This window comes from Enhydra lutris, unplaced genomic scaffold (assembly GCF_002288905.1).
Source record: "Enhydra lutris kenyoni isolate GAN:26980312 unplaced genomic scaffold, ASM228890v2 scaffoldscaffold33, whole genome shotgun sequence".
In the NCBI taxonomy this organism is placed as follows: Eukaryota; Metazoa; Chordata; class Mammalia; order Carnivora; family Mustelidae; genus Enhydra; species Enhydra lutris.
The window spans coordinates 11381166-11403383 of NW_019154117.1; the positions used below are offsets into that span (position 1 = coordinate 11381166).

Consider the following 22218-nt stretch of genomic DNA (forward strand, 5'->3'; position numbering starts at 1 on the left):
TTTAACATGAAAATGTGTCCCTGGCCAGTGAGGACCCTTGGAGCAACTGGAAAAAACAACTTTAAACCTTCTTTAGGGGGCCATAACTTTCAACCCAGGTTACACACATTTCCCACATATAAAACTACACAGAATGACTCACAATCCAAAATTACAACACATTTGGTCAGCTGTCAACAGCAGAATTAGATAACCAAGACTTCACAGCATGATATTTTTTGATAGACACTTTAAAATAATGATTTTTAAAAATAGACACACAAAAACAAAAACAGTGAGCACATAAAAAGCAATATGCTATGAACTAATGAGCAGGCAGAATGATTTTAAAGGGAACCAAATAGAACTTCAACACATGAAAAATAGTCATTAAAATTAAAAATTGAATGGAAGAGGCAAATAATTAATCATGCCTAACAGGAGAGAACTGGTGAACTAGAATATAAGATAAGAAATGTGAATACAATAGAGAGAAAAAAATGAAAAATATGAAGGAGGCAGAGAATGAGAACATACAGAGTATTACAGAAAAAGTTCCCGAAAGAATGGGGGAGGGAAGATTCAAAAGGAGAACATTTGAGACTGTTTCAGAATTGGTTATGGACAAAATGTTTCAAATAAGGAAATCTAACCAACTCTGAGCAATGTAATGAAAATAAATCCATACCTAGATCCATCATTATGAAATAACAAAGGCAGAGAGATTTCAAATGCAACCAGAAGGAGAAGACTGATGAATTACAGAGGAATAAAAATTAAACGAAATCAAACTTCTCATTAATGAGGAAGGTGTGAAAACTGTGGAGTAAAACCTTCAACATCTGCTGAGAGAAAATCACGTCACCTGGAATGTTATCATTCAGAAGAACAAAATCATGACATTTTCAGATAAAGAAGAAATCATGTATTATTCCTATGTATGTGTATAGATATGCATGACTATATTCATATACAGATATTCCTCAACTTACAATGGGGTTATACTCCGACAAACCCATCATAAGGTGAAAATATCCTAACTCAGAAATGCATTTAATACACCTAGCCTGCTGGTCGCCATAGCTAAACTTACCACCTCAACCATGCTCAGAACGCTCACATTAACCTCCAGTTGGACAAGATCATGGAACACAAAGCCTATTTTGTAATCAAGTGTGGAATATCACATGCAATTTCTTGAATACCGTATTGAATGTGAAAAACAGAATGGTTGTCTGGGTACAGAATGCTTGTGGGCTGTTCATGCTTGTGATCCCGGGGCTGACTGGGAGCTGCGGGTGCTGCCCGTGCCTAGCATCACAAGGGAATATCGCATATGGCTAGCCCAGGGAAAGATCTACACTCAAAATCTGAAGCATGATTCCTCCTAAACGCGTATGGCTTTCACACCAATGTCAAGTTGAAAAATTCTAAGTCAAACCATCCTTGGTCAGGGACCATCTGTACATCTAGATCAAGGGCAGTTAAAAGTACCACCTATCAAAATTAATGGGATGTAGCTATTAACATATGAAAAGAATCTTGTCACCTTAAATTATTCATTTAAAAACTGGAAAAAGAGAGAATTATTGAGACAAGCAACAAACTTAAGTTAGAATAAGAACAGAAAATCTAAAGAAAGAAGGAAAACAGAAAGCATACATTAATAAAATAAAAACAAAATCTAATAGGGAAAAAATTAATAATCTGTGAAAGCATCTCAAGAATTAGACTAGCAAATTAAACCTAAAAGACAATACCACCCTAGACCCAGGTGAAGGGAGCCCCCATCCTGAGAGCCTGTTGTGGGGACTCCAAGCATTCCATGAATGGTCTCAGATTGGGCCATGAGTTGAGAATGCCAGGCTATCACTATGTCTCATTCTTTATTTAAATTTTATTTTAATTAATTGGTCAATTGATTGATTAATTAATTTCACATGGCAGATGGAAGCAACCGCAGATAGGCCTCAAGGATCAATGGAGCTCTTACCATGCCCAGGAAGAGCTATGGTCTTGGGGAAAAGGTGGTGTAAGAGGGGCTGTGGCCAGACGTGGAGGAACACACCCTCCTCTAAAAGGCAGCTGTGCTCCAATCCCTAGTGAACCCAATCAAAAGTCAGAGGACAAGTGAGCCTTGATGATGACACAGGCCAGAGAAATCTATCTCCCAGGCCACAGAGCAGGGTGAAGAGGGGAGGACAAGGGATACAGAGGGGCAAGCAGAAAAAACAGCACAGAATCTTTGTCTCTTGATGCATTTGCTCTCTCTCTCTCTCTCTTTTTTAAGATTTTATTTATTTATTTAAGAAAGAAAGTGAGATCACCAGCAGGGAGGAAGGGTAGAGGAGAAGCACACTCCCTGCTGAGCAAGGAGCCCAACGTGGGGCTGGATACCAGGACCCTGAGATCACGACCTGAGCCAAAGGCAGACCCTTAACAGACTGAGCCACCCAGGCGCCCCGCCACCCCTACCCCCCTGCATCTTTCTTTTGATCTTAATGAGAAGGAATAGGAAGTTTCTCCGTTAGTTATCATGTGTGCTCCAGGTTTCTGATAAGCAGCATCCCTCAAGTTCAGAAACTTCAGTACCATTCATAGTTTTCTAAGAACTTATCACAAATAGACATTGAATTTTATCAGATGCTTCTTTGCATATGTTGAGGTAATAGGATTTTTCCCCTCTAATTTTTTAACATGGTGAATTACATGGATATGTTGTAGATTCTTTTTTTCTCATTTGGAATATCTAACTTTTTTTTTTAAGATTTTTTTTTAAATTTATTTATTTGACAGGCAGATCACAAGTAGGCAGAGAGGCAGACAGAGAGAGAGAGGAGGAGGCAGGTTCCCCGCTGAGCAGAGAGGCCGATGCGGGGCTCGATCCCAGGACCCTGAGACCATGACCTGAGCCGAAGGCAGAGGCTTTAACCCACTGAGCCACCCAGGTGCCCCTGGAATGTCTAACTTTTATGTGAAACATAATCCAATACAACTGTGAAAGAGTGTAAGGCATGTGTGGCCAATGTTAAAGAATAGTAATGAGCACTCGTGTACCGTTGATCCTGCCTGAGAAACAGAACATTATCAATAACTCAGAAACAGTCTGTGGACGACGGCCCCATGCCACATCCTTCTCTTGCCCGGAGAGGTGACCATCATCCTACAATTCATGGTAAGCCTTCCTTGGTTTTGTTTTTTTATAGTCCTATTTGCTATCTATGCATCCTAACAATATATTACTTAGTTTTGTTGGTTTTATACAAAGGTAGGGTGCCTGGGTGGCGTGTTGATTTTGGCTGGGATCATGATCTCAGGATTGTGAGACCGAGCCCCACCTCAGGCTCTGGCTCTGCATTGGGCATAGAGTCTGCTTGAGATTCTCTCTCTCCCTCTCTTTCTGCCCCTCCCCCCGCTCATGTACATGTGGCCGCACACACAATCTCTCTCTCTCTCAAAAGAAAAATTATACAGAGGAAATAATTGTGTGTATGCATGTATATATACACACATATGTATATATACATATATACACACGTATACTATAAGCATATATACACATGTATACATATATACACATATGTATGTATACATATATATATATCCACCTGTAATTTATCTTTTTTTGCTCAAAATTATGTTTTAGAGATTCAGCAATGTTGAATTTCTAGCTGTAGTTAATTCATTTTCACTGTGGTATGATATTCTATGAAATGATTATATTGCAATTTATTAATTCATTTTACCATTGATGAATATTGGAGTTGGTTCTAGTTTTTTGCTCTCGTGACAATTTTGCTAAAATATATTTTGTTCAAGTACCCCGGTACCCATGTGAAAGAATATCTTTGGGTTGCCTCTTCGACACGTGAATTGCTGGTTTGCACAATAGGTCTGCTATGCTCAGTGAGGGAAAGTTCTTCCCAACTACACAACTCTTACCAGTGTAGCTGAGTGCCAAAAATATGCGAATGTCAGATTTTAATTTTTGCCCATCTGGTAATTAGGAAATTGAATTTCATTGAGGTTTTAACTTACATGTCTCCAATTACTAATTCAATTGAGCATCTTATCAGTGTTCTGTGACCATTCATGTTTAACCTTGTGCAAAATGCCTATTTATTTTGCCCATTTTTCTAGTGAACTGTGTATCTTTTTCTTACAGATTCATAGGAATTCTCTTAATATGCCAGATACAAATTCCAAAATTTGATTCATGAAAGCCCTTAGTTTTTAATGTGTATGAATTCATAATCTTATTTTCTTTATGATTTATACGTATTTTTTGTCTTAAGAAACTCTTACCCTGTGATTTTAAAGATATTCCCATATAGTTTTTTCTAGAAAAGTAAACTTTTGTCTATTTCCTTTAAAGTGTTTGATTTCTCTGGAATTATATCCAGCCAACTTGTTAAGCTCTCTATTATTTCTCAGAACAGACTCTATATTTACATTCATCTCCTACCGTTGCTGCAACAAATCACGACACTCTTTGTGGCACGAAATGACACACTCATTATCTCATAATTCTGTAAGTTAGAGTCCTGAAAATGAGTCTCATGGAGCTAAAATTAAAGTTTCGGCAGGGCTGTGTTCCTTCTGGGGGCTCTAACAGAAAATCCGTTTGCCTTTTCTGGCTTTTAGAGGCTTCCCGCGTTACTTGACTCAGGGCTGACTTCCAGCTGTGTTCTCGCTCTAATGTCTGCTTTCATTGTCACATCCCCTCTGACCCTGACCATCCTGCCTTTCTCTCTCTCTTTTTTTTTAATATTTTATTTATTTATTTGACACAGAGAGAGATTACAAGTAGGCAGAGCATCCTGCCTCTCTCTTATAAGGACCCTCGTGATTATATGGGTTCACCTGGATGCTCCAGTAGAATCACTCCATCTCAAGATCCTTACCTTATGGCATCGACAAATTGGACAAGATAGACAAAAGAGAGACATTTGACATATTTCTCAAACAATCAGTTACTAAGAAATTGGCCACACATAACAATGTCAAGAAACTGAAGGAAAGTAATTAGCATGGTGTATAGTCTAGCAATTTTAATTCTTGGTCTCTATCCTAGGGAAATTCTAGCACCTATACATAAAGACATGTTTGGGATGTCCCCTAAAGCAATGTTTGTAAAAATGAAAAATTGGAAGCAATCTTTACGTCAAATCTGTAGAGTAATGGATAAAGTGAGATGCAGTTATACAAAAACCTGCAGCACTTAAAAAGGAACAAGTTTTATATGTGTCAACGTAAATATATCTCAAAAATATATTTTTGCATGAAAAATAAAATTACAAAACTATTCTCACCGTATTTTTAATATTAATACATTTATCTGTATGCATGTAATATGTCTTTATGTAACACATTTATGTAATGCATTCACACTCAAAATATTACTACATATTTTCTGTAGATAAAATGCATGCAAAGATAAAAATGACCTTAAAGGACATTACATTACACACTGAACAAATGTATAGGTAGGGGTAGTTAACTCTGGAGAAAAGGGGCACAGCAGCAAGATTGAGGGGAAAGAATGCCAAATGTACACTAATTTGATCTGTGTTGTTTTATTTTTTAAGAGGAGAATGTATGCATGTGTTTCATGCGTAATTGTTTAAAAAGTAGATAATAGAAAGACAATAAGATCATGCCACATTGTTAACAGTGTTAATTCCTTTTTTAAAAAAAAAATCTTTTGGGGTGTCTGGGTGGCTGTGTGTTAAGCCTCTGCCTTCGGCTCAGGTCATGATCCCAGGGTCCTGGGATCGAGCCCTGCATCGGGCTCTCTGCTTGGCAGGGAGCCTGCTCTCCCCCTCCCCCCGCCGCCTCTCTGCCTACTTGTGATCTCTGTCTGTCAAATAAATAAATCTTTTGAAAATACCTTTAATCAATCCCTTTTGGATATTTAAGTTAATTCCAATATTCTGCTAAAATAAAACATGCTCTGATGAACATCTCATCTTCACATTGCTGAATATTTACTTAGGGCAAATTCATGAAAGGAAAATACTGACTTAAGAGGCATGAACAATTTTGGTGTTTTCATCTGTATTGCTAGATTATACCCAAAAACTTGTTGAACTGATCTCCTCTAATTTCAGCAATTTTCCTTTTGGTGCTGGAATCTCTTTTTTTTACTCTTTCACCAACATTGGATGAAAGATTGTAATTTTCAATTTTTGACTAATTTGAATGGCCAACTTTATATTTGCTTTGTAATAATTTGCACTTTTTTAATACTTGGTGTGAATATTTTTTCAAATATCTGTGGCCATTTTGGTTCTTGTTTTGTGATATTGCTTGTTTTAGATTTCTTTTCAAATTTTTATTTAAATTCTACTTAGTTAACACACTGTGCAATGTTGGTATCAGGAGTAGAATTCGATAATTCATCACTCACATATGATACCCAGTACTCATCACAAGTGTCCTCCTTAGCACCCATCACCCAGTTAGCCCAATCCCCAGCCACCTCCTTCCACCAACCCTCAGTTTGTTCTCTATCTTTAAGAGTCTCTTATGGTTTGTTTCCCTTCTTTCACCTTTCTCTCCCTTCCCATTAGTTTGTTTTATTTCCTCAATTCTACATATAAGTAAAATCATATAGTACTTGCCTTTCTCTGATGGACTTATTATTATTATGATGGACATAATACTCTCTAGTTCCATCCATGTCATTGCAAATGGCAAGATTTCATTCTTTTTGATGGCTGAATAATATTCCTCTCCGTGTGTGTGTGTGTGTGTGTGTGTGTGTGTGTGTGTGTGTGCACCAAATCTTCTTTACCAATTCATTCCATTCATCAGTCAATGGACATTTGGGCTCTTTCCATAGCTTTGCTATTGTTGATAGTGCTGCTATAAACATCAGGGTGCATATACCCCACCGAATCAGTATTTTTGTATCCCTTGGGTAAATACTTAGTAGTGCAATTGCTTGATCATAGGGTAGCTCTATTTTTAACTGTTGAGGCCCGTCCACACAGTGTTAATTCTCTTTTAAAGATGTATTCATTTACTTGAGAGAGAGAGAGAGAGAGTGGGGTTGGGGCAGAGGGGGACGTGTCAAGCAGACTCCCCAACAAACATGGAGCCGGTCCCATCACCCATGAGATCATGACCTGGACCCAAAGTCATGAGTCTGAAGCTTAACTGACTGAGCCACCCAGGTGTTCCTGTTAATTCTTGATGGTAGGAATATGCGTGCATGGCTATTGGTTTCTGTTTTGTGTTTTTTGGGGGTTTTCAAAATTCATAAAATAATAACAAAAACACAAATGCGATTTCAATTATAAAAGGAATGTTTGGCTACCAATCAAAACAGTGGACGTGAGAACTTAAAACCCACGAGTTCATGGGAGAGTTTATTTTATATTATATGGAGCGAATTTCAACAGATTTAGCATGACTCTGACAATTCCCAACTTTCTTTCTTCGGGGAAGTAACACAGCGTGAGGGGAAACACTCGCTCTCCCCTGAGATGCCTCTGACCCAGCCTGGGCAAGGAGGACTATCTGTTCACTTGGTGAGGACTGGCAGAGAGGACTGCTCCTGGTGCTTTAGCACCTTGTTCCTGATCTTCCTGAAATGGAAGGTAAATTCCCTCTGGAGCAATGTAATATCTGTTTTCCCATTTCATATCCTCAAATGAAATGAAGGCACATTTAGCCATAGACTTTCTATCATGACACATTACAGAGAACATTTTGAAACCTCATAGTAATTCCTAATATTTTTTCAATCTTTCAGTTGGTTTTTGTATCCAAGAGATAGAAATTTGAGAAAGATGCAAATCTGTTGAGACATTGATCCAGAATATAAACATGAATTATGAAAAAGTACTTAGAACAGTAGCTGGTATATGGTCCACTCTGTTAGTATCAGCTATTACTACTAATACGGTAGCTATTACTAGAACCAATTCCAAGTGTACTGCCACCACGGTAAGAAGAAGCAGATATTTTCATTATTTAAAGCTTTTGGGGGGGCACCTGGGTAGCTCAGTCAGTTAAGTGTCTGCCCTTGGCTCAGGTCATGATCCCAGGGTCCTGGGTCAAGTTCTGCATTGAGAGGAGCCTCCTTTTCCCTCTCCCTCTGCTGCTCCCACTGCTTGCGCTCTCTCTCTCAAATAAATAAAATCTTTTTAAAAAATAAAGCTTTTCTATGATGTTAGAAACAAAATTTTTTTTTAAAGTAAAAACTTAGATAAAGCATCCTTATTTCTAGCAGAAGCTTCCTGTATGGGGTGTTAGTTTCCCTCTGGGAAGCGTGTTCACTCTCCTCAGAACCTGTCATCCCTCCCTACATCTTCCCCAACTGTTCATTCTTTTTCTTTTTCTTAAAATTTCATTTATTTATTTTAGAGAGAGAGAGAGAGAGAGAGAGAGAGAGTGAGCACACATATGTGAGTGGGGGGAGGGGAGGGGTAGAGGGGAGGGAAAGGGAGAGAATCTCAAGCAAACTCCCGCTAAGTCCAGAGCCAGGCCTGGGGCTTGTTCTCAGGACGCTGAGAAAATGCTTCAGCTGAAACCAAGAGTCAGATCCTTAAACAACTGAGCTACCCAGATACCCCTCCCCAACTGTTCTTTAACAAGGTTAATTAGAAAGTGTGGGCGAGGGCACCAGGGAAAAAGGGTTGTTTCGGGGTGCCAAGGACTTCAGTTTCAGCCTAGACTTTTTCCTTCCTTTCCAAGGGACAAGGGCTCACTTTTCCACTTTAAGAATCTGCCAAAAGCCAAAGTAGGATTTCCTTTCCCTCGTTCTTATCAGAACCGGAAGAGTGAACCATCTTAGTTGATGGTGGCCTCCGCAGGGTCCGGTCTGGGTATCGTGCCCCACCTTCTTGCTCCTTTAGCACCGTTATCAAGGGCGTGTGCAGTAAGGCCAAGAATGACAACCCAGAAGATAGTGTTCTAAGGGTGGGTTGAAATATATTTATAATCCTTGACCCTGCCTCTTTCTGCCAGTTTTTTGTTTGTAGCAGTTTTTAAGTTTCTGGAGCATTGTAAGGCCTTCACTCAACGTAGCCCCTGGTGACTTACTCCTTGGTGAGTAGAAGGTTAAATACAGTAGCGTGGCTAGATCCATTAGCCAGCAAAAATGGCATGATGAACTCAGCTGATGAGTGGACTCCAAATCCTGGAAGTATAAATTCAACTGTGTGGCTCACTCACTCATTCATGAGCAGCAGCTTCCCGTTAATTGATATTGTTTCCTGAGACCATCTCCCTCTGCCTCCCTACTCTCACCTGTTTCGAGACAGTTTTCACTGGTGAAATTAAAGAAACCAGGTGTGGCAAGATATATGTGTACATGTTTATGGGTGCATGAAATTATTAAAGAACGATAAGAAGCACTGAGCTTCTTATAGTCAGACAGAGGATCCTTGGTTCATAATACCCAGTCACACAGAGCCCCCCAAAAAAGAAATATTTACATCAATTATACTGTCTGCTTGATGGAATACTATATGGTTACTTAAAACTAGGTCACAGAAAAATATTTAATAGCATGGAAATATATTCATATTATGTGAGAAAAAGAGGGTTAAATAATGGGATATATATATATATATAGAGAGAGAGAGAGAGAGAGAGAATTTGTGCAGCATCATCCTGGATTTTGGGGGGGGGGGGGGGGAGGGCAACAAAAGGAGCATATCGTATACACAGAAGGAAAAAAGATAAAACATACACCCAAAACCTAACAGTGATTAGTCTGGGTAGGGGAATTAGGAGTAACTTTTTCCTCTGTGTATGTTTTTCTGAGTGTTCCCCAAGTTTCTATACTTACTATGTGTTGGTTTTATAATTAGAAGCAAAAGTGATAGTATTTTCCTTTTTAAAAGGTGGTGGCACCAGTTAGAATCACAAAAATTAACAAGGCAGGAAGCAACAAATGTCAGTGAGGCTGTTGGAAGGGGAACCCTACTATACTGTTGGTGGGAATGCAAGCTGGTATAGACACTCTGGAAAACAGGATGGAGGTTCCTAAAGACGTTAAAAATAGGGCTACCCTAGGACCAAGCAATTGCACTACTGGGTATTTACCCCAAAGATACAGACCTAGGGATCTAAAAGGGCACGTGCACCCCAATGTTCATAGCAGCAATGTCCACAATAGCCAAACTGTGGAAGGAGCCAAGATGCCCTTCAACAGAGAAATGGATAAAGAAGATGTGGTCCATACTTACAATGGAATATTACTCAGCCATCAGAAAGGATGAATACCCACCATTTGCCTCAACATGGATGGAACTAGAGGGAATTATGCTGAATGAAATAAGTCAGTCAGAGAAAGACAATTATCATATGGTTTCACTCATATGTGGAACATATAGAATAGTACAGAGGACAGTAGGGGAAGGGAGGGAAAACTGAAGGGGAAGAAATCAGTGAGGGAGATAAACCATGGAAAACTCTGGACTCCGGGAACCAAACTGAGCATTAGAGAAGGGAGGGGTGCAGAGATGGGGTAAGTGGGTGATAGGTATTAAGGAGGACATGTGTGGTGATAAGCACTGAGTATTATATACAACTCATAAATCACTGAACGCTACATCAAAAACTAATGAATGTATTATATGTTGGCTAATTGAACATAATAAAAAAACAAAATAAAATAAAATAAAAGGTGGTGGCAGAGTATAACTGGCTGGCTATTTAGAAAAGAACTCTTAGCTTGTGTGCATTTGTGCGGTCATAACAAGTTCAGGGACTCATTCTCAACTTTCAGGTTGATAACCACAATTTGATTAATTCACCAAAGAACCAATAATGGTACAAAAACGGGTTCCCGTGCTCAACTATCATTACTCTGCCTATGTTATTTTTCCATTAGGATAGATTCCCCCAAATGTAATCATTTCTTCAAAGACTTCGACTCTTCTAAGGTTCTTGAAGTGCAGTAACGAATTACTTTCCAAAAAACGTATTGCAGTCTTGTAAGGAATAACAGCATAGTACCCTCCTAAGCACGATTTGACCAGTTCTAAAATGATTCTTCTGTAATTTGCACCTTATTATTATTTATTTCTAGTAACCATGGTGCATTCATATGCTTTTTTTCTCATTCTGTTTTCTTTGCTAATAACCTTTAGAGATTCCACTGGTGTGAGAGGAAGTGGAGGGCACCTGGGAAAGGAGCATTAGTCGCAGGTGTCAGGAGTCAGGATTCTACTGCACCCGTTTTCTAAACGGCCTCCCCACTTCCACGTTGACCTACTCCAAACAGCAACCAGAGTGATTATTTAAAAACTTTTAATCAGATATGTCTCTGTCCTGCTTAAAACCATCCACTGGCTTCCCAGCACTCTAAAAATAAACGGCTTTGCCATGATGGGCAAGGCTCTGCTATGCAACGGTGATCACTCCGCGGCAGCCTCAGTGGCCTTCCCTTTGTTCCTCAAGCATCCCACGAGTTCCCACTCCAGGGCTTCCGTTCTTGCCTCGAACACTCTTTTCTCATTCATGCGCTTGCTCCCTTCTCATTTAGGGCTCAGCTCAAACACGACCTCCTCTGACATGCCGTCTGTGCCTCTCCGTACACCTGTTCTGTTTATTTTTTTCAGATCACCTAGCCCAGCCTGGGATCACCCTGATCCTTGGGGCTTCACGGGTTCTTTTTCTGTCTCCCACACCAGAAAGGAAGGGCTCCGACACGCACCCTTGACTGGGGTCCTCTGTGCCGCAGCCCCAGCCTCCTGGAGGTCAGACGTTAATGAGCTGCGTGAACGAGGAGCTGCGAAGCCTCGGAGCCCCTCTTCCTTGTTGCGTGAGGTTAACCAGCTGCAGGTGAGCAGGAGTAAGTGGAAGCACGCGGCGCCGCAGCCCGTGCGTTCTAGCTCGCGGATCTCTAGAAACCTCGGGGCAGGAAGCCTTAAAAGGGAAGGACGGAGCGAAGGGGTGGAGTCTCTGCCGGCAAGGTTGGCGCGGTGCGGTCCGTTCACAAGTGGAAGCGCACACGGGGCTCAGCACGATGCTTCTTAAGGGAGGCCCGGGCGCAGGGCCATTGCTGGAGCTTCCCTTTTCGGACCCCGGGCCCTGCCTGAAGGAAAATAGGGAGCAAACTGAGAAGAGGAAAAGCCAAAGACAGGCGAGTCCGGGTCTGCTCGATTGGTGCCCGGACAAGGCTGGTCGGTCGTCGCCCGCCTGCCGCCCCGAGAGCCACCGCCTGCCTCCGTCCGTTCTCTCGCGGGTCGGCTTCCCCGGAGCGCTGAAAGGGCTTCCAAAGTACTAAATGCAGTTGGCATCTTTTTCTGAGTTTAAAACGCCCAATTCTGAAAAATGCACAAACGCTCAGAGAGGAAGGTCGGAGAGCCGCGCACACGGAGGCCGTCTCGCCGCCTCCCGCTCGCGCCAGGGCCCTGGCGCCCCGCGTCCCGCCCCGCCCCGCCCCCCGCGGGCTCCCGTGGCCTCCAGCCTGCGAGGAGCGGGGCTGAGGGGCGGGGCCCGGCGGCCGGCTGACGCCACCGGGCCGGGACTGCGCAGGCGCGGGGCGGGCTCGCGGGCGGTGTCGCGCGCCGGGCAGTTCGCGCGGGAGCCGGGCGCAGCGGCGCCGAGGCTGCAGGTCAGTGGGAACGGAAGCGCCTCCGGGGCTGAGGGGAAGGCAGGATGGCGACTCCGAGTAGGAAGACGTCAACCCCAAGCACCTTGCCCTCCAAGAGAGCTCTTCCGAGAGATCCCTCGTCGGAGGTCCCGAGCAAGAGAAAGAGCTCGGCCCCGCCGGCGCCACTGCCGCTGCAATCGTCCAGGCCTTTCGTGGAAGGCTCTATCGTCCGCATCGTGATGGAGAACTTCTTGTGAGTGGCCGGAGGCCGCGCCGCGGCGGGCGGGCGGGGGGCGCAGGCTGCGCGGCGGGGTGAGGCGGGAGGCGGCTGTGCGCCTGGCTGGGGGTCTGGCGACAAGTTCAAGCCAGGGTTACCGTGAGGCTGGACGTCCGCCTTGGGGTGGTTCGGTGTGCGTCCGGTGTGCTGCGGGCTTTTTATTCATTCAGCCAACGTTCTCGGAGGGCGTCCTGCGGCGGGCCGTGGACGCGGTGGGGAATAGATTTCTGCCGCCTGCGAGTGACGGCCTGCGGAGGGAGGACCTAATCTGTAATTCACAAAAGTGCGGGCGCCGGGAACTCCGAGGAAGCAACAGTTAAATCAGGGGAGCAGTGATGCTGTGGCGGAGTCCGCGGTTGCTAGGTGGACAAAATGGTGAAGGCTGTCCCGGATGGAGGTGCAAGTGTACACGAAAATAAGCCTCCTCTCAGTTGTTGGGCCCCCTAGCAGACCCTTGACCCCTCCCAATCCCAGCTCCCCCCCACCCCCCGCGCGCTTCCTTTTCTGGCTTTCCAGACACTTAATCATCGTAGTAATCATTTTAGGATTTAGTAAATACGTCTTAACACAAATGCTGTGTATCTCTCTAGCATCTTAGTTTTGTTGTTGTTGTTTGGTCACGGTCTTTTTTTTTTTTTTTTTTTAAAGCTTGCACATGGTGGCTTAGGATAACAGAATTGTAATGATACCATCTTTTTCTTTTTTTAACCCGCCATCTATCATGTGCCAGATGTGGAAGTAGATGCTTTATTTACACAATACTCTGATTCTCACCTTACAGCAACTCTTAATCTCTTTGACGAGACGAGCTCAGAAAGCTTAATTTATCCATGTTTCTGCTGTAACAAGCAGCTGAATTGCTGTTTGAATCCAGATCAGGAAAGATAGATAAAATCAAATGGGTTACCTACCATAGCAAGATCTATGTATATCAGGATGCCTTAGGGGCACAAAGGATGAAGCGGTTAATTTCATCCCTAACTGTGAGAAAGGGCTTTGTACAGGAGGTTCACCGAAATCTGCAGGGAAGAGCACTGTAGACAGAAGAACTGCCTGAAACAGTTGGTCATCCTTAGGAAGTGTGTGGTATTTGAGTATGGGTAGAACGTAGGATGTGAGTGATATGGACAGAGACGATACCTAGGAGGTAGGCAGCTACGGAGGATCCGTGTTTTCTGTGCTGAGGAATTCCAGCTTTATCCTGTCCACAACCAGGATGCATTTCAAGCAGGGAATGACATGTCGTTTCCATTTTACCCCCCCCCCCCCACAGCAGTGTGAGGGATGATTTAGAAAGGGTACAAGATGGGAGGCAAGACGACTTTTACAACAATGAGAGATTATCAGAGTTTGAACCTAGGAGTGACAATGGGAAGTAGTGGAAAGAAGATTTGACAAGATCTGGCTACAGTTTAGGTGGCCTGAGGGTAAGAGTTATGCAGTATTTTTCTCAAGTTCTGTCTTGCTCTTGGTCAGATGTGGTCCTTTTTGGGACCGGGAGCAATTTGGGGAGAGTAATAATGAATGCTTTGTGGATCCTGCGATTTGAAATTTCCTGTGGGGTGTCTACAAAAGATCTTCCATAAGCAGTATTTTTAAGGGTCTGGAAAATGCAAACAGGTGAGAGATTTGGAAGTGATGCGTATAGATGGTTCTTGAAGTTGCAGAAATGGTTGAGCTGGCCCCAGAGGAAATATAAATAGGAATAGAAGGCCAGCTACAGCGTCCTGGAGGAATGCCAACATGTAAGGGTGAGCAGAAGAGGACCTGGGACAGAGAAGAATCTGTTCAGGGAGGTAAGAGGAGAACCGTGGGAGAGTATTCTCTAAGAAGCCTAAGGGGAAAGTATTTCAGAAATATTATCTGCTGCATTCGAGTTGGGCGACAGGACTGCGAAGAGCCTACTTTATTCTGCATTTGGGAATTCTTGTACCCTTTGAAGTAGGGTACGCACAATGTTTTGCAAGTCCTAGAAGAAGGAATAACTGTGAGGAAATAAAGCTTGGCTGGCTGTCACGTGCAGAGCTACCCCATTTATTTTCATAATCAGAGGGCTCTGAGTTTTAAGAATGAGGGAGGAGGGGTGGGCCTAGAGAACTGAAGTGGTCTGAAAGGCAGTAGTTACTGGAGGAATTCCTAGGAGTGAATAAAGTCCAGTGGGATTGGGAATGGAGGGAGAGGTTTCTAGGCTGACAGAATAGCTTGTGCAAAGGCTTGTAGAATAAATAACATAAAGATAGTCAAGAAACTGAAAGAAGTTCATGATAGGTAGAATTTGGAGGTCTGGTTAGAGAACATGGGAAGGAGGTAGAAAGTAGAAAAAGATGATTCAAGAGCTAAGTTCTGAAGAGTCCTGTTTTTTTCTTTTTCTTAATGAGTGATTTCAGAACTGCGTGTCTACTGACAGGACTTGGTGACTTGTTGATTGATGGGGGCCGGAGGGGAAGGAGTTGGTAGAATCAAAGATGATGCAAAACTAATGCCTAGGTTTCTGATTTGGTCAATGGGATGAAGATAAGAGACCACAGGAATGGTTTGGGAGTAGAAAGATAGCGGGTTTAGTTTTGAATGTGGAAAGTTTGAGGTGACTGCAACATCCACATAGTGTTCTGGAAGTGGTGATTTCCTCTGTAGGTCATGTGGGCTGACTTTGAGCATGTCAGTCCTACCAGAAGTCCTGGAGAATATATGAGATACATAGATGGAGAAGAGGGCAGGCATTTGACAACAGTTCTTTTCAGGAGGTGCTCAGAGAAAAGGAAACTCACAAAAGGAATTCCCAATAAAAATCAGTCAGACAAACTAACTTTTTTTTTTTTAAATGCGGAGGCTTTGTTCTGTTTTGATATGTGGGGTGGTTTTTGTTTTTGTTTGGTTGTTTTTTTTGTTTTGTTTTGGGTTTTTTTTTTTTTTTTGGCAACTTTCTGTTGATAATATCTATGTGTATGTTATAGGCTAGGAGTTCCTCTCCTTTTTCCTCGTTCTTATTATCTTAAACATCAGTTACATCACTGTTTTTGTAAAACAGGGGCACAAAGATTTTACAGCAGAAAATTAAAAAGTTGAAAGAATCAGGGTTCATATTTTGGGATTAAGAAGTTCCAAGGCTGTTCATTTTCCAGATGCCTGAAGTTCCCAAACTAGTTTCATTTTAATCATTATATTAAGGGTTTCTTTATGATCCGGCTTCCAACAGAACAAAGCATTTGAAAAGAAAGTAGGTAGACGCTGTGTTGAGATGTGGGGCTGGAAACCTGTCAGAAAATAACTTGTTGACTCCCTGTATTTACTTTTATTACCACATGGCACTTCACATTATTTTTCTCTGAGCACTGAAGTGGAAGTGTGCTTGTCTCCATTACTGACATACCTAGCAGATTAGTAGCTGGGTCAGTTTTTATCAGGTTATTATTTATGGATTCTAATTCAGGGTATTCAGAGACAAAGTAGAAGATTACCTGAGTCTGTTTGTTTGACATTTTGCCATAGTTGTCCTTGGTGACTAATAAGGATTAGGTGCTACCTTGCAGGTAGTTAATTAAAACTGCTGGACAGCAGGCAGCTTTCTGGTTTGAGGGAATGTTACAGAAGTGCTTGGTGATGATGCATTCTTGTTTCTTTCCATAGCAGTAACATTTATTTGAACATGGGCCAAACAATGGATATCTCTGGCAGCATATTGAAAGAAATGGATTTTTAAAAAATTAACAATAAAATGAAACCATTGAGTTGATAGATGTTTGATTAGAATAGAAATTTGGATTGTTTCACTTAGTAAAATGTGAGGGGTTGCTATTAAGCATTTTAATTCCAGAGAAATACAAATGTAAAATTCACAGATTTAAGATGAGCCATGGTTTCTTACATAAAATTTTCTGAAAAATTATTTCTACAGTGGCTTTGATAAATTTTCTCATGAAAGGGATAAATAATACCAAACTTCGCTTCATTCAACAGACGTAATTGAAAAGAGCCTATGAAATCTTATTTTCCCACTGATACTCTTATTTCAGATACGCATTATCATTTTCTCATTTTCTCCACTGATTTTTTTCTCTCTAGTTTATTAATAATGTATAAATAACATTAAAATGTAAGGTCAGCTGGCTTTTAAAGCAATTCAAGGAAGCCTGTAGAAAACGTCAGCAGAAAAATGTTTTTGTAAAGAAAATATTCTTATGTCTTAGTAATTTTACCTCTCTATAATTCAGAACGTATGATATCTGTGAAGTCTCTCCTGGACCCCATCTGAATATGATTATTGGAGCTAACGGAACAGGAAAGTCTAGCATCGTATGTGCCATTTGTCTTGGATTAGCAGGCAAACCTGCTTTCATGGGACGGGCAGATAAGGTGAGTTAACTTAAGTACTTAAAAAAAAAAAAATTCAGAGTTGCAACTTGCTTTTAGTAACAGATCACTTTCTCTCTCAGTTCATTGGGTAAAACACAGATGTAGAGCTTGAAAGTAAAGAATGGAGTTGGTAGATAGAACTGCTGGCAGGAATTGCCATTTCTAGAAGTATTTTGGACTATATACCTAGAGAATTCTCCAAGTATGTAACACTTAAAATACTTAGGAATAGTGTAAAATGTCTTCTTAAATGTATTGCTGGGCTTGTGGAAAGATGAAGCAAACTTACCAAGGGCAGAGGCAGAATTGTGCAGATCCAAAGATGTCAGAGTTGTTCCCCCAAGGGCATTTGCTGACTTTGCACTGGAAAGGCATTTGATTGCCCTGAATTGGGGGTCCTGAAGGTAGGGGAAGACTGGGAGATAAAACTAGAAGGCAAGCACTGTGTTTAGAAGGAAAAATAACCCCACAGAATGGGACATACGGTTACTTACTTATCTGATTGTTAGCTCTGAATATAGTAGAGTAAAAAAAAAATCCTCCAGAGAATTACTACTATTTTCTGTTGAATAATTGACATATATTATTAGTTTCAGGTGTATAATATAGTATTTTATATACATTATGAAATGGTCACCACAGTAAATCTAGTTGCCATCTATCACTATACAAAGGTATTACAATATTATTGACTGTATTCCTTAAGCTATCTGTTACATCCCTGTCTTATTTTTATATAACAAAGATTGTTAATTAATCTCTTCCATCTCCTTCATTTGTTTTTTCCATTCCCCCCCCCTTCCCTCCCCTCTGCCAAAAATCAGTAATTTCTAGAGAAGGTTGTGGGGGGTAGATAAAGTAGAAAAAAGGAATGTAAAAAAAATAATAAAGCTATATTACAGGTCGAAGACAACCCTGAAATTCTGGTTTAAAAATACAGATTAGTTCTTCTTGCTACTTACCCAGTCTAGGCTGTGGTCATTGGGTACCTAGGCTGATGGAGTCTTCACTTGAGTACATTGTCCTGTGATTGCCACCTAGGTAAAGGGAACTGGCTGTTAAAAGTTCTTCCAAAAAGCCATAAATATTTGTTCGGCTCACATTTTCATTGGACAAAGGCCATTAAGAGGCCACACCTTCCATCAGAGGGAAGGAGCAAATGGAGTTCTGCCGCGGGCTTGCAGGAGAACTGGAGTGTTCATGAACTGCCAGGATGCCTACCGCCAGGCCATTACCAGAGTGGAGCAGAGATTTAAATGATGATGAGACTATTATAGGGCCCTCCTGTGTCAGCTACTGCGCTACTGCTGCTGTCCTGCCCAGTGCCTTGCTCGCTGGGCTCTGCGGCCACTGAGCCACCACACGCCATGCCTGCCCTGTTGTCTCAGCCCACCCTGCTGCCTTCACCGCTGCAGCCCGTGCACCCCAGGCCATACATGCAGCCCTTTGTGCGGCTCCAAGTGGCAAGGGCCCATGCTGCCCACGGTCTCCTGCGCTCTCCTGGGCCCTGCGGCTGCAGCACACTGCACACCCAGGGGCACAAAGCTTTTGTTGAATTGCTGAATGATGACATTGAGGAGGAAATGGAGATACCAAAGCGTAATTACCTCCCCAGGAGTTCTGGAAGTTGGGAGCTGGAAGTATATGGGTCAGAAGCCAAGTTAGTGCAGAAAGTTGCTGGAGAAAAGATCACTGTGGCTTTCAACATTGACAGTAGTATCCTGCCAACATTGGATGGGGAGGAGGAGCCCTCCAAGGGCAGAAGGTTGAAGAACAGCCTGATTGACATCCACTCCCAGTTTTGTGGTTGAAGTTGTGAAGACTTGTGGCAAGAAGCCCCCGGTGCTGGACTGTCACTGTCCAGAAGATGAGGCTAGGCAAGAAGAGGAGGTCACTGTCTCCATCAGAGAAGTGAGCTTTCAGTCTGTTGAGTCTGAGCGGAAGGATCTGAATTACACGGTCAACACTGATCCCCTGGACTGGGCCTTATATGACGACCTGATGAACTTCCCGGCAGATGGGTGGGTGGGAAACACTTCTGCAGATGAGTTGGTAGAGTTCCGCAGAGACCTGGAACACTAGGAATACATTCCTTTTCTCTACGATCACAAACATTTTGTCAAAAGCCAGTAGAGCAGCAAGACCTTGAACACCTTAATTCTATGGCAAGCTTTGGCCAGGGAACAGCCTACTCTGAGCCAGGCACACACATATTTTGAAATGGTTTTCATCCTAATATCATGGAAAATTTTCAGATTTAAGTTATTTCCATTGCCCTCTAATTTACTATTCATTTATTTCTTTTGTACAACTCAAATCTTTTGTTCCTAGATTTTTGTGTGACATAAGGGACAATAAAATTGGCTTATCTCCTCCCTAAACAAAAAAAATTTATGAGCAACTTTATGGTAGTAAAGCTTAAATTCTCAAAGTTGTGAATGTGTAAGTTTCTACAACTATATAAATGATCAAAATGGACTCTTAATAGAAAAAAAATCAGCTGTTAATTTTTTTCTTAGAACACCGAAGACAATTATCCATTAGTTCTTAAAGGAGTCATTTCCTGTTTTACACAAAGAATATGACTGTACCAGAATATGATGGTACCAGAATCCATCAAGGATAGAATAAGAAAAAATAGTTTTACTTACGAATATAGGAGCAAAAATCTCAAGAAAAAGAAACAGTCTGTTGAATCTAATACATAAAATACATAATATACCATGACCAAATAGAATTTATTCAAGGAAAGAGAGATTGAACATTAGAAAAAAGTTAACCTCTCCTGTTTTATTTTTTTTACATATCCCATTTTAAAGGAGAACTGGATGATCCTCTCAGAGGAAAAAGCATTAAATTCCACAGTAATTTGATTAAAAAAAAAAAAACTCTTAGCAAATTAGGAGTAGAAAATACCAACCTTTTAAAATTACATAAAAGACAAGTGAAAATAGGCAGCAAGTTCAGGAACCAAGTCAAGGGTACCTACTCACACTGCTACTCAACATTGTACTGGAAGTTCTAGGTGGAACAGTAAGGTAAAACGAAAGAAAGTTAGAAGGAAAACTGTCATATACAGGTTTTATGCAAGTCTGCAATGAAAACCACAAAATGCTCCACATCAGCTTTCTGATGAATTAATCTGGGAATTTGTTAGGCTTGCTAGTTACAAGATTCTGTAACAAAAATCTGTTGCATTCCCATACACTAACAATGAACAGAAAAATGCAATTAAAAATAGATATTTATAGTAGCATCAAAAATGCAAGTAACATAGCAATAAATTAACAAAAGACCTGTAAGGCCTATATTTAGAAAGTTTAAAATTTTATTTGAAAATATTGGAGTTGGATTAGATGGACAGATATACTATATACATATTAATGAGCATGAAGACCTACTGTAAAAATGTAATTCTTCACATTGATAAACATACTGAGCATCATTCCAGTCAAAATCCCAGTACTGTCTATAGCAAATTCTAAGTTGCTTCTAAAATTTAAGTGAAAAAAGAAATGGCCAAGAATACCTAAGAAACTCCTAAAGAAATTTCAACAAAATGGAAAAAACTTGCCCTATCGGATACCAAGACTTAACACAAAGTTATAATAGTTAATGAAAACATTGTATAGAATATTATTTAGAGGGGTGCCTTGGTGGCGCAGTGGGTTAAGCCTCTGTGTTCGGCTCTGGTTATGATCTCAGGGTCCTGGGATCGAGCCCTGCCTTGGGCTCTCTGCTCAGCAGGGAGCCTGCTTCCCCCGCCTCCTCTGCCTGCCTGTCTGCCTACTTGTGATCTCTCTCTGTGTCAAATAAATAAAATAATAAAATCTTCAAAAAATATATTTTATTTTATTTTTTTTTCAAAAAATATATTTTAAAAAGTATTATTTAGCCATAAAAAAGAATGAAATCCTCACATTTGCAACAACATGAATGGACCTAGAGCATGTTAGACTAAGTGAAATAAGTCTGAGAAAGACAAATACCTATTTCACTAATATGTGGAATCTCGAATACAGACTCAATGCAGAACAACGAATACAGAACAAACTGGTGGTTGCTAGAGGGGAAGATGAGGTGGGTTGGTGAGATAGGTGAAGGAGATGAAAAGGCACAGACTTGCAGTTATAAAGTAAGTCATGGGGATGAGAAGCACAGCATAGGGAATGCCGTGGCTGGTATTGTAATAACTTTGCATGGTTACAGGTGACGACTGCACTTATCCTGCTGAGCGTTATGTGATGTACAGAGTTACCATTGTTGTACCTGAAACTAGTAACATTGTTAACTATATTAAGGAAGCAAAACAAACCCGTGGTATTGGTGGGAAATACATCAGACCAGTGTGCTATGACAGAATAAAAAGCGCACATCCAAAGCCGTGATGAGTAGACTCTTGATTTATGAAGGCTGACATTGTAGATGAATGGGGAAAAGATGGATAAATAGCACTGAGGCAGTTGGTTGCATAGGAAAAAAAGAAATTAAATGCTATCTTCACACATGAACACACATCAGTTCCAAGTGGATTGAAGATCTAAATGTGATTGACCAGAAAGGTTTTAGGACATACCGGTGTAGAGGAGAATATCTTTGTGACTTTGGGTTAAATAAAAGTTCTTAAGTAAAAGTATAGGTTGAAAAGGAAAATACTAATAAAAATAAGAAACTTCTATCAAAAGACACCATGAAGAAAAAGACAAGCCACAAATTGGGAGTGGGTATATATAACCCATATAACAAAAGATAGGTATTTAAACTTTTTAATAAGCAAAACAGTAACAATTAAGAAAGGACAAAATATGTGCTCAGACACTTGACAGAAGAGGAAGCTCAGACAGCCAAGAAGTACGGTGGATCTTTGAACAACTTCGGTTTGAACTGTGCAAATCCACCTATATGTGGATTTTTTTTTTTTTTTTTTTTTTAGTAAATACAGTGTGATACTGTAAATGTGTTTTCCGTATGATTTTCTCAGGAACTTGTTTTTGTACTTGTAGGAATACAGTATATAGTACAGTAACATACAAATATGTCTTAACTGCTTACG

At 41.2% G+C, this 22218-nt stretch overlaps 1 protein-coding gene and 1 pseudogene across 1 annotated transcript in view; both read left to right on the forward strand.

Moving 5' to 3' along the window:
* Positions 1-12600: 12600 nt before the first annotated feature.
* LOC111153572 (structural maintenance of chromosomes 5) overlaps positions 12601-22218 on the forward strand; it is a 97209-nt gene continuing 87591 nt past the window's right edge. The window contains exons 1-2 of the mRNA XM_022512679.1: positions 12601-12788; positions 17024-17165. Coding sequence (XP_022368387.1) covers positions 12601-12788; positions 17024-17165 — 330 coding nt within the window. The remainder of the gene's footprint in view (positions 12789-17023; positions 17166-22218) is intronic.
* LOC111153504 lies at positions 18533-19298 on the forward strand (annotated as a pseudogene).